Raw genomic sequence first — 13,090 nt, 5'->3', positions numbered from 1 at the left:
CACAGTCAGCGTTCGAGCCATGCTCGCGATCCATCATTGCTCACGCATTCTAGCGTTCAGGGGTGGTCTAGGTCCTCGTATTGTAATCTAGACTATCCACGCTTCATTTCCCTATTTGTAAAAGTTCTACACTTCACAAAATATAAGCTTCACTGCAGTAAAATTTTTGTACTTCGCCACACAACGGCGTCGTACTACAGTGAAGCTGACTAAAAAAATCACGGCATATTCACGGAGTGAATGATGATGCGTGGGAAGAAGCGTCCGTCAGCCCGTCTGTGCTTCCGTCGTCCACTCTTGCTTCCGTCCGTCCACGCGACGATCTGCATGACCATCCGTGCATTCATCCATGCGTCCGTCAGTCTGTCCGTGCGTCCATCCGTCCGTACGTCCACGCATCCATCCATACATACATACATACATCCGCACATACCCGCTCTAGAGCGGGTATGTGCTACCGGTGGCTAAGTGCGACAACGGAGGATGGACAGACCCACGCCTTAAGCAGCTTCGCCCTTAAAAATTGATCACAACGCTACGCGCACATGACCTACCTCTTTCAATGAATCGGCTTTGGGAGAGACTGCCTATATAATGTTATTCCAAACATCGCTCCTAAATCGCTTTCTCTGTTTCATGAACGCAGGTGGTGTACTTTACTGCCCTCTTTCCCTACGTGGTGCTGGTGATATTGTTTTTCCGCGGTGTTACCTTACCCGGTGCCTACGAAGGAATCATGTTCTACGTCACGCCCAATTGGAGGCTACTACTTACCCCGCAGGCAAGTACAAACACTTTAATTACCAAATTCACCTCTAGTCTATGAGGCGCTGGATGCTTTCAGCTATATATAATTCCATGCCATCTATTTCATGAATAAATGTTACGTCATCGTCGAATAAACGGCTGCTGTGCCTTTGAGCAGCTGCCAATAAGCATCTATCAGTTATTCCAGGGATAACAGACCCAAACTAAGCATAATCTTCAATACCCGTATTTAGTAACCAATGTTGTGAAATGGCTTATCGAAATGAAACACTTGTGAATATGAGTGTTAACTGAAATCTAACTACTGCTACGCAGCTAGCGGGAGGTCTCGTATTTTTGCGGAATATATTTAATGAAATCTCTAAATCTGGAGCAATATTGTTGTCAAAGCTTAGCGCATATCAGTATTCTCTGAACATTTAGGTTTTTTGTATATGTTATTTATTTAATTCCGAACATCCTTTATATTTACCGTAGGTGTGACAAGGTCTCACTTCCTCAAGCCTTAAATTACCCAAACACAGAAAATACCTTAAAAAAAGAATACCAAGGTAATCATAAATAAGCGAGTTGTCATACAATACTTCTAACATGAATTCAGCCTTGATTAAGTATACTTTACGCGAAAAGTAAATATAGGTAGCGTAGCAGCATCTAATTTCTCAAGCTAATTAGCCATGACGTCATCAAACATGAGATGATTCGCCCTGGCTTGTGCTGTCAATTTAACGTCGCACATTAACTACATTATAATTTGAGGAAGGCATTACTCAAATAAGCAAGTATAGAAACTATGCGCTTTCGAACACAAAGGCAATATACATTGTACGTAAGCGCTTGTTTTAACGCTGCTGTTATTACGAAAATAACTTTCGTGACAGTAGACGTGAAGGTCACCCCGCTAATAATTAACGCCAATCTAATTATTTCTTTATTGACGAGAAATTCACTCAAAGAACAAATAATTCTGAAAACGGGATTTGCTTCGATATTCGTCGCTTCATACTTGGCGCAGTGATTTTAGAAACTAAATCATTATTTATCTGCAACCTTGACCTTGTTCTTGTCATGAGCCTATGATGGCCTAATTACAATGATAAGTCCTTAAACAATATCTTACTGGAATGATTCAATTAGGGCTTTTCTGCGCGCGCGTGCGCGCGCGCGCGCGCGCGCTTGTGTGTGTGTGTGTGTGTGTGTGTGTGTGTGTGTGTGTGTGTGTGTGTGTGTGTGTGTGTGTGTGTGTGTGTGTGTGTGTGTGTGTGTGTGTGTGTGTGTGTGTGTGTGTGTGTGTGTGTGTGTGTGTGTGTGTGTGTGTGTGTGTGTGTGTGTGTGTGTGTGTGTGTGTGCGCACGCACGCACGCACGCACGCACGCACGCACGCACGCCTCTTTTACCTTTACTCTGTGCCATTCCGCCTTCACCCGTGTAGGGTAACAAACTAGGCGGAACGAGGTTAGCCTCCTTGCCTTTTCTTCGCTTTTTTCTCACTCTCTCCATCTCTTTACTTCAAATACGAAGCAAAGATTCACCGCACTCATTCTTATTTCAGGTCTGGGGAGATGCGGCGGTGCAGATATTTTTCGCTCTGAGTCCGGCCTGGGGTGGACTCATCACGCTGTCGTCTTACAACAAGTTCCACAACGACTGCTACAAGTTAGTGCCTGTGTTCGTCGATGTATTTGAAACATGAAATTGCCCTCTGTTTTCTACTCCATTCCCGCTTGCTTTTTGCAGTGTTACAGTGTTTTACAGTGTTAGAAATGTGATGGCTATATGTGCAGACGTTTTAGATTGTATAGATATAAAATTGTCGCTGTTACTAAGGGAGCAGGAAAACAAATCTTGACTGGGTAACGCTGAACAACGGGACAACGGAGACAACGCGTGGGCCTTGAATAAAAATAGGTTCTGTTTAGAACACATATGCTGGATGAATGTGCTTAACCATGCAACACTTTAACTGCGACTCTAAATGGTGAACATATTCACTATCACGTAAAGTAAGGCAACTCAATCAGCCAACAAAGCAACTAATCGATCAAGCTATCGTCGATCAACCAAACGATTTATTCAAAAACGATTTATTTATGAATGAAACAACACAGATAGTTTAACTAAGAGACCCTCAACTTATGTGAGAGGGGCTCCTTTCTTTAATCACGAATTTGCTAACAATATCTTGCGTTGTGTGCGTTATTAATTTATTTATTCATTTATTTTTTATTTATTTATTTATTCAATTATTTGTATGCGATGCATAAAACTTGGCACGCAATCAATGGATGGTTAAGAAAAGAATATCAGAAAATCAGAAATCAGAAATGCTTTTATTTTCCAACGAAATTGTTGGGGGTCCTTCAGGCGAAAAGCTGCAAAGTACAACTTGAATGTGCCTGAAGGCCCTCACATGGCAGCAGTAACACTAAGACCAACATAAATACAGATGTTTAGCATATATGCAAATACACCATTTCAATTGAAACTAGAAACTTGCAACATGTTGAATAACACTAGTGACTTCCCACGAACACATGGTACTTAAAAATAACATAGAAATGTAATACATATGTGAGAAGAGATGTGACATTACATTGTGATACATAGGAAACAATAGTATTTACAACACTAAGAAAAGCACTGTTATAAAAATGACCATGATGCACAATATGATGATACTTTGTATATTGAAACACTGAGCGCGAAGTAGATAATGTAACAGTAGTTGCGAAAATGTATCAACGATGTCTTTTATATGTTCAATCCGATTTACAAAAGTATTGTCTAATTTGTTTGCGAGTCAAAGTATTCAGAGTAAATGTTTCCCCTTGCACTTTGTTTAACAACGAAGGTAGGCTATGTCGTGGTGACTGCACAAGATTATTTGTGCGTCTGTATGGTACTAACCACCTGTCTTGGCTACGAGTGCGCGAGTCACTTTTTTTGTATTCGAGTCGTGACGTATGTTTTAGGAAGGATTTGATATTGTTTTAGCATTGTACTCTCCGCTGGTGATCTCGGCTGCGGCGGCTGCAATACCGATGGAGGCGGAAATTTTGTAGGCCCGTGTACTCAGATTTGGGTGCACGTTAAAGAACCCCAGGTGGTCAAAATTTCCGGAGCCCTCCACTACGGTGTCTCTCATAATCATATGGTGGTTTTGGGACGTTAAACCCCACAAATCCTACTCTCCGTCGGTGATGAGTGCATGGCGACAGCCACAACCCAAGTGGCTGAAAATAATCCCTTTGGAAACAAAAAGGAAGGGAATACATTTATGCCTAGTTCACACTGAAACATCCGCTTTCTACAGCGACCGAAATTTCCCTGCTGCCGAAACACAATGTCGTGAAATTTCCCTGCCGCCGAAACACAGTGTCGTTCGCACTGGACGTGCCCCGCGCCGCCGAATATGCCATCTACTACGGGGCGAACGCGGGATGGATTCGCTGTCACCCGGTTGTTGTCGCGGCTCGCAAACGCTACTACGCTATCCGGTGGTGTATACTTCGACGATTCTCGTACGCAAGAAGCAAGAAAAGACAGTACTGCTTACTTTGCTGGCAAGTGGCTGTCTTGTAATGCACAAAGAGCAGAAAAACCACCGACGCCAGCGGCGTTGGTGGTTTTTCTGGCAGTAAAATCAATGAGCGCCTTTTTTTCTATACGTCATGTATGTAGCCCGAATAGCACACCCACTTGTCATAAAAGTTTCGAGGAGAAGCAAAATTAGTCCGGCTATATTTGATAGCTAATGTTACTTTTTGTAATTCAGAACGCAGAACATGATCAGATGAGTTAGGTCAATCGAGGGCAAGCACCATTTGTTTCCAGTATGTACATCTAGTGTGGTCGCTCTCATGGGTGCCAGTAGGATTTTATCATCGGGAAGGGGCAGGAGGTTTAAAAACGCTTTACGCGGGGAACAAGTGTTGGGGAACAAGTGCTGTGGGGGCTGCAGGCTGTTCTTTCGCGCCACGGCATCAACGTTGTGACGCGTGACGTTCCGATTTGCAGGGACTCCCTAATCGTGTCGGTGAGCAATGTCCTGACGAGCATCTTTGCCGGCTTTGTGATCTTCTCGGTCATCGGATACTTGGCTCACGAGCTCAACGTGGAGGTGGAGCACGTCGTCGACCAGGGTGCCGGACTCGCCTTCATCGTCTATCCCGAAGTGGTGGCCCGACTGCCTATCGCGCCCCTCTGGGCCTTCCTCTTCTTCTTCATGCTGCTCACTCTCGGCCTCGACAGTCAGGTACCTCTTCTTCTTCCTTCCGTCGAAGAGGAAATGCGTAGGCCACATGTCGTCTCCCTTACACTCTTCTTTCAACCCCCCCCCCCCCCCTGGCTTGGTATAGCTTTTCTTGGCGCCTGTTAGTGCGAACAGAAACATGAATTGACACGTGCTCTCTTTGTCCTCTCAATCTTCTTTTTCATCTTCTCCGCTCACAAAACACTTGCGCCGATTTCTCCGGCACGGAACGAATTAACTCTGATCAGTGATAGAACGAGTACAGACAAGAAGAGAGAAACAGAGAGCTGGAGAAATTTTTGGCGAAAAAACGTCTTGGTCAGCTGGCATTCAAACTCGCGTGTGCACACGAGAACTCTGCCGCGAAGCTGTGAAGGAATTCGGTGCTCTGTCAGGCACTTGTAATGTTCTTTGCTTTGAACTGTCCCAATTAGTGATAAAAAGATGTTAATTTACTCAACAAACTTCTATCAGACATTTTCCTTGTCAATTTCTCATGTTAACCGGTGGTTGAGCAACAGTAGTTTTTTGAGACCGAAAATTCCGCACGCCCCACCGTGGTGGTCTAGTGGCTAAGGTATACTCGGCTGCTGACTCGCAAGTCACGGGATCGAATCCCGGCTACAGCGGCTGCATTTCCGATGGAGGCGGAAACGTTATTGGCCCGTGTGCTCAGATTTGGGTGCACGTTAAAGAACCCCAGGTGGTAGAAATTTGCGGAGCCCTCCACCACAGCGTCTCTCATAATCATATGGTGGTTTTGGCACGTTAAACCCTACATATCAATCAATCGAAAATCCCGCACAACCTTTTGAAAGCTCTAGAGCGTCACTACAAATGGTGTAAAGCTTGTTAACCTAATGTAACTGAGAAGAACCTCTCGTATATAAACCACCTAATTTAACAAATTAACGCACACGATGCGTTCACGTAGCCAGCCTCATATGTGTAGAAACACCCCTCTCCTCGTATTTAGTATGAAGAGGGTGTCTTACCCAATAAAAAATAATAAAAATAAGTGTTCTTCAAGGCCCTCAAGAAGTCACCCCCCCTCCCCCCCTCCCCCCCCCCATAAAAAAATCCTGTCTATGGATCTGACACGATGTAGCTGCTTCTCTGCGCAAATCACTGGTTTTGTGGCAATACATGTGTACCTGTATACTTCACTGTACATTTAGGTGACAACCTTTAGACAATGGAGACTGTGCGCCGCCATTAACTGTGCTCGGAAAGCTGTGCAGTATTTATTGTTTATTCATATTTTTGCTTTGCGGATATTTTTGCTAGCAATTCGTGATTGCACAGTAGTGAATGTACTTCAGCGTGCAGTGAATAGGCTAATGCTTGTACTATCAATTTCTTTAACAATAGCGCTTCGCCCATTAGATATTTGTTTATGGGGTTGTTCACTTTACTCATTTCTCTGGTTTTTGTACCCAATTCTCGTCTTTTCAGTTTGCTCTCCTAGAGACTGTGTCAACCGCAATCTTTGACCGGTTCCCGAACCTGAGAGAAAAGAAGACGTTTGTGGTTCTCGCAATATCCGTTTTCGGCTACCTGGGCGGCCTAATATTCACGACGCGGGTAAGTAAATAGTTAAAAAGTAATGTCCTTTTTTTCTGCAGGGTGTATCGTCGGTATTTCACGGTTAGCAAAACTCATTCTGTTAACCAGTTCCTGAAATTTGTAACAATGTTTAGTTATATACAGTCTGGCCAACCTTGCTTGGTGGTGAAGTTTTGCTTATTATTAAATAGAGTAAATTATTTGTTTCCATTTTGGCACATATGACAGGCTGGAGTTCACTGGCTGGAGCTGTTCGACAAGTACGCCGCAAGTTTGTCTGTGCTAATCATCGCCATCGGAGAGTGCACCATTATCTCCTGGTACTATGGTAAGTAAGATAAATGATTTGTAGCGATAGCATTACAAGACACTCAAATAAGGGTGAAATTTGGTTTATCGAAGTAAACTGTTTACCATAAGATAACCATGTAAAAATCAGTATATAAAAATAAACCCGTCTCAGTGTACGTGTATACGACCCCCATCGCAGCTAAGGATTTGGTTCCGTATTCTAGTTTCAAAGTCGAGGTACAACGTAAAAAAAACGTGAAAGTAATGCCATTCAATCATAACGGTTAGTAGGAGTAAGATGACGTAAGCCTGAGCGCTATACTGAGCATTATAAAAAATAGTTTTTAATGTTTTGTAACCGTAGTTCTGAAATGCCTATATAAAGAAGATCAAACGTTGGGACATGTGTTCCAGGTCGCTTGCTGACCGCTTACTTTTTTTGTCATGTGAGTAATTAGGTCGCACAAAACTGGATCATGAACAACATAACGGCTAGTATTCATTCTCCGACCTATTCGCTAGCATACGTAATATAAACAAGCCTATTCTTTCGATTCTATCTCGTTTACTTCGTTATTTTTTGTGTCTTTGGGTCAATCAATGTATTTGGACCAATCTGAGTCCGTTATCTGACTAGAAGGTCAAACCCTCTCTAAGGAAGCACCGAGGGATGTTACATGCAACTAATATTCCCCCTTTGTAAAGAAGAAATTGACGTGATGCCTAGGTAAACTATAGCAGTGTCACCTGTCCCACATTGAAACTTTGGCGTTGTGTAATAAGTGTTGTGTTTAATGGTGCGGCTTATCTAAACCACCAGACGCGGACGTGGACGAGCAGCTGAAAAGAAATAGCAGTTGGCAAGTTGGAACGTTGCGGTCATAATGCTATATATGATGAGAAGGCAATAAGGCAGTAAAAATTGTTGGTGGCAGCGAAAAGAAATGGTAAAAAAAATCAGTAATGATCTTCATTGTGTACGTTGCGCTCTGAACAACATTATTTTCATTTCCACCAAAGGCGGAACGTAACATTATCATCAGCTCGAGCAATTACCACATCACCAGTGCAAACATCTGAACTAACCACTCACACTTTTTTACGTTACATATTATTATACGCTGTATCATTTCTGTCTTTTGTAGGCGCGGAGAAGTTTCTCTGCGACATCGAGAAAATGATAGGATCTCGCTCCTACGCCTGGACTAAGTTCTGGACCATCATGTGGAAATACTTCACACCAGCCACGTTAGTGGTGAGTTGGCCGTTATTTTACACGTGTACGTAAACGCGTTTTCTACAATGAACACGGGCTGAACATACGAATGCTTCAGATTTTAAAAAAAAATCAGTTTTCTATGATGTGACGTAGCTTAGCTGGCTGAAAGCGCACGACTCTTGTTTCCCGTGTTATGTTCCTGGCGCACCACTCTCAGTATTGGCCTCATCATACATTATTTAGTGTCACAATTGTATTGTGCATGCATATGCATTCAAACGAAATCGAAAAGGCATTGAAGCATGCACAGTGTCCGGTTATGCATGTAACAAGTAACTCGTAAAATTCTGTCATGCTAGATATACCAGCCATCACAGGTAGCATTGTGCTGTTAAAATGCTGATAACCTTAGTTATCAATGATAATCCTCATTGCTCAGCTACGGCGTCTCCAAATGTCTACTGTTCAGCGCCGAGGTGTTATTTTAATTACCTTAACTTGGGTATCCTAATTTAAACATAAACGGATGAGTTTCACCGCAAAGGCCTAGCGGTGCAAACGACAGCAAGAAATTGGAATGTCTAATGAGGAATGACAAACAACTCAATCCTTACAGCTCACCTCTTTTAAGCACCAACTAGGATGCTTTAAAAGAACGTACAGTTACGCACAGCACAAGTTTGAACTAACAACTGCCTCGGTTGTTACGACTTTTTGTTTGAGCAACGCGCTGCAAGTGTCGACAGTGCGGAATCAATGCTGGAAGAGATTTTCTTTTCGTTTAAACTGCGGCCCGTGTACTGACCCCTCTTCGACTACTGCCACGCGGTGGCGTCTGGCGCAAGGTGTTTCTAAAGTTACTACGTGCCTAAAGGTGGCATGTACAGTAACTGAGGTTTTTTTGTAATTATCTTGAGGGGGTAAAAAAAGGGGCCTTGTATTTGTGCGCGACTCAAGGGTACTTTTCAAACCTAAAGAAATGTGGGAGCTTCGCCTGATAAGAAACACGCTCAAGCTCCTCTGACATATGCGTACTGCTAGCAGTAAATAGTAAATATATATAGCTCACCGTTATTACGCCAGCACATGCATGGCACGTGGTTATCTAACGCAGCGCGCTAAGAAAAGAGGAGTCACTAGTTCAAATCTCCGGGGCGGTGCTAATATCACTAATACATATCCGGGACATGACGGCAACGGCAAGGATTCCCCTAGACAGTTCATGTAATTGCTGTCGCAATAAAACCTATGCATCTCTTTACGGAAAGATTTCGTTGTTTCACAAGTTCATGTTTCTGTGGCACTGCACCTTCCAAGTTCACGATGGCGATTTTCTGTCCTCACGTGCACAACAGAAGCAAATGCTTAAAGCATGCGCGCTTTGTATTACAGTTCATTCTGATCTTCAACATCGTTGAGCACTCTCAGGCGAAGGGCAGCGACTACCCACCTTGGGCCATCGGCGTCGGCTGGACTATCGTGTTCATACCACTCGCCACTATTCTCGTCCTCATGGTCATCAAGCTCTGCTCAGTGCCTAAGGGCAGCCTGGGACACGTAAGTCATTCGCTTGGGCTTGTGCTGCTCAGGACTTCTGATTTAATACTGTGGATTATTGTGATAGGATTAAAGTGTTCTGGAAAGTTTCACCTGCCCTACGCTACCTGTGTTTGTATCAGAACCCTTAGAGTGACCCAACGTGTCTACTAGCTTGAACCACAAGGGCTTTCTGACCACAGGCTCGCAGAGGAGGTGACACGGAGAATTCGTATCTGGTTACCGTCTGACCTACCTCAATGCTTGCGTAACCGGGTGGACTCCGTAACTTTGACGGGCACAGCCTATGCGACATCGACGTGTTTCGTTTGCTAGCTACTTAGACTGAAGCGCGTTGCAAGAATTTTTTTTTCGGAAGGAAAGGGGTAGGAAAGCATGTCCTTGATTACGGGAGACGCACCTCCTTGCAGTGGTTATTTTTTGCTCTCTGTGCCATGGTAAAAAAAATTCGGGGGGGGGGGGGGGGGCACGTGCCCCGTGTGCCACCCCCTGGCTACACCTCTGCTTTGACAGAACTAACCAAGAACCAAGATGACACAAGGGGCTTGTGTACCTACATACTTGAGCTCAAGAAAGAGGCACGCACTACACAAATCGGCCATGATGCCATTCAGTCCCCACGTCAAGAACAGAAGCTTCATTGAGTCATTGCGGGGAAGTTACGTGCACCACAGAGTTGTCTTTCTCATATTCTAATATTGGTAGATCTACACATGATTCATACATGTAACGCGAAGCTCATCGGGTTTACGAAACTCATCATTCAAATGTATGTGTCTGTATTTTGAACGGTATATTTTGTCTGTGTCACTGTGCCTTCAAAAACAAAAGCAAACGGGATTTACATCGGCTTCTCACTAGCCTTCCGGCTTTCAAAAGCTTGAGACAAATGTTTGTTGGGACATTGCCTCATCGCATCGAAAAACATGAGAGAAACGGTATGGCGGTGCGTTGTCTTATATAAGTAGAAGCGACTCGGACGAAAGCTGTGACCCTTGTTTCTCCATCACTGCCAACTCTCCCGCTATCAAGACTGGCATCTCGTTCCGAAAGTGGCTTCCTGGCACAATGTCAGGTCTTTCTTTGCCAGACAGAAGGCTGACATATGACCAGTAAAGTTAGAGCCAAACACCCTCGTGCAAAACGACATCTCTCTCTCTCTCTCTCTCTCTCTCTCTCGTTGTAGTGCTGTCGGCATATGACATTTGCATTCGGAACTCGTATTACATTAGTGACTGTAAGCTGATCTTAAAATTCTTCTAATGCAATACTGCAAAGTGTCGCTTTTGATTGGACGAAAATAGGCTCACGGTCGTAATAGTAAAGAGGGTCCTTGCTTAGTGCTATTACGCGCCATGCTACTTATTCCTTCAGGATTCTTCCTACTAGTGTTCGTGAAATTTTATTATGTAATAAAAAAGATAACCATGGCCTTATTTATCTGACCATATTGTACATGATTGTTTTTTATCATTTTACGTATATAACTGCTACTGTTTGTGTACAGAGTACAGTGGATGCATACATAATAACGGCCATGTCAAAGTTTCAGCTTCTTCTCAGTTACATAGAAAATTCTACTCATTAATATTTGAGCACAACCGTGCAGATTGTTTTAGATATGTCTAGCAAAATTGGCATTAACATAGCTTTCTGAATTGTCAACATATTGTATTGGTCAGCATTTTTTTTGTTGTTGCGACGCTACACTTTCCTTGCAACTCTTACTGAAGCATATCGATAAAGTCCCTTTGAGTGAATCATTTTCTCCGTGCTGTCTTTTCTATGTGACGCAGCGCGTGGCCGTCACCATGAGGCCGACCGAGGGCTGGGGCCCGGCGCAGACGCAGCAGTCACTGAGGCCCGACGCCACGGACGAGAATGGTAGCATGAACGGCGGTATCGGACGCGAAAACTCCTTCGACAACCCTTCTTTCAACGTGACGTACACGTTCGAGACGACCATCTGATGACTGCAGGACCTCTGCACCTCCCTGCGAAGCAAGAACAGGTCCAACGACTGAGTCCCAGCCGCCTTCGAGGGCGGCTTAAGCGGACTCAGCGGCGGAGGTGCAGAACGGAGCGCTGCAGTAGCCTGCGCTCCAACAATCAAAGCGAATGACTAAGGAGCACCGAGTTGGCCTCAGTCCTCCCTACCAGCTCACTACTCGGTCTGAGAACTCGTGTGGACACTCAGTGCCAGGTGACACGCGCGCAGTGCCATGGTTTTCGTCTTTGAGGATGTGCCGCTTGGGATTCAGGATGTCACGAGGGCAACAGGCCTCATCGTGAACGCTTGTTTATTAGTGAGTGATCTCTGCCGCAGAATAGAGAGAAAAGAGGGGTGTGAGAATGCGCTCCCTTTAGCCTGGCCAGCTTGCCCATCTGATCGGACGCGTGAGATTTCTATCGATGGCTCAGCAAAGTTCACCTTTTTGAGCTGTTCTGGCTGGAGAAGGCGACAAACCGAGAGAAAAGAGAACTCGGTATGAAGGTTCAGCCGAAGCAGTAGCGCCACCTTTTCACCCCACAGCCGACTCAACGGAAGAAAAGCTTCGTGCTTTACGTGGGCGTGGGTCAGAATTTTAGTGAGAGATACAGTGTGCCCTTCAAAAAATTTTCTCTAGCAATGACGTCCTCAGTCGAGCGAGGTGAACGTAGATCATGATACGAATAGGCGTTCACGTGTGTCGTTTTCATTTTATTTACATATGTCACGTCGCATTATGTTGTTCGCTCACTGACATTGTTTTTAATGTTATTTGAACTGAACCGTAACGTGTGAATACCTGCATTTCTCCTTTTTACTTCTTTCACGGTGAGTTTGTGTGGCTCTGTTTCCTGGTGAAGCAACTGTCACGCCGTCGCCGCCGATATTTCCTTGCTGACCTCAAGTCATCTCTGATCTCGTCACTATACTTTCAACTTGTGAGGATTACTTCGAGCCTGATCATCTTTGCGGCTTCTGAACTCATCTCGATGAGAAACCATTCGAAAAACAGCGTTTCGTACGCCTTTTTAAGCGAGACAACATTCAGCACGTCTAACACATGCTAGCCGAAAAAAAGTTACCTCACATTCTCATGATTTCTAAACAACCGACATACGTGTTGGGCACATTCCAGAGAACATGACGTCAGCAAGCACATTCGACAACCCTAATCGTGCCGCTAGCGGCGTCTGCATGTGATTCTGATATTCATACGAGATACATGTAACATATAGCATCGTCAAGAATGACATGAAGTTTATTTCTCCCGACACAGCACTGCTTGTACAAAACGGTGTATTGTTGATAGTCTGCTTATTTATTCGTTCACTGTCGCTCTTGTTGACGATTAATGGTTGAGTTTGGAGAAATTTATGTGACGCTCCTTCAATGAAGGTTCCGTGTCGTTGTCGTGTATGCGTGTGACTTTCTTCTTCTTTCACGTCCG

At 44.3% G+C, this 13,090-nt stretch overlaps 1 protein-coding gene across 3 annotated transcripts in view; it reads left to right on the top strand.

Moving 5' to 3' along the window:
* Nucleotides 1-12,037, top strand: part of LOC119170377 (sodium- and chloride-dependent glycine transporter 1-like) — a 114,620-nt gene extending 102,583 nt beyond the window's left edge. For all 3 annotated transcript variants that reach the window (XM_075876415.1, XM_075876411.1, XM_075876420.1), the window contains exons 7-14: nucleotides 647-781; nucleotides 2,321-2,424; nucleotides 4,786-5,023; nucleotides 6,476-6,604; nucleotides 6,815-6,914; nucleotides 8,023-8,132; nucleotides 9,489-9,653; nucleotides 11,450-12,037. In XM_075876415.1, coding sequence (XP_075732530.1) covers nucleotides 647-781; nucleotides 2,321-2,424; nucleotides 4,786-5,023; nucleotides 6,476-6,604; nucleotides 6,815-6,914; nucleotides 8,023-8,132; nucleotides 9,489-9,653; nucleotides 11,450-11,623 — 1,155 coding nt within the window. In that variant the 3' untranslated portion in view covers nucleotides 11,624-12,037. The remainder of the gene's footprint in view (nucleotides 1-646; nucleotides 782-2,320; nucleotides 2,425-4,785; nucleotides 5,024-6,475; nucleotides 6,605-6,814; nucleotides 6,915-8,022; nucleotides 8,133-9,488; nucleotides 9,654-11,449) is intronic.
* The last annotated feature ends 1,053 nt before the right edge of the window (nucleotides 12,038-13,090 follow it).

The sequence above is a fragment of the Rhipicephalus microplus genome, chromosome 2 (genome assembly GCF_043290135.1).
Source record: "Rhipicephalus microplus isolate Deutch F79 chromosome 2, USDA_Rmic, whole genome shotgun sequence".
NCBI lineage: Eukaryota > Metazoa > Arthropoda > Arachnida > Ixodida > Ixodidae > Rhipicephalus > Rhipicephalus microplus.
The sequence above is the reverse complement of the archived record's forward strand: the minus strand, read 5'-3'. Positions and strand labels throughout refer to the sequence as shown.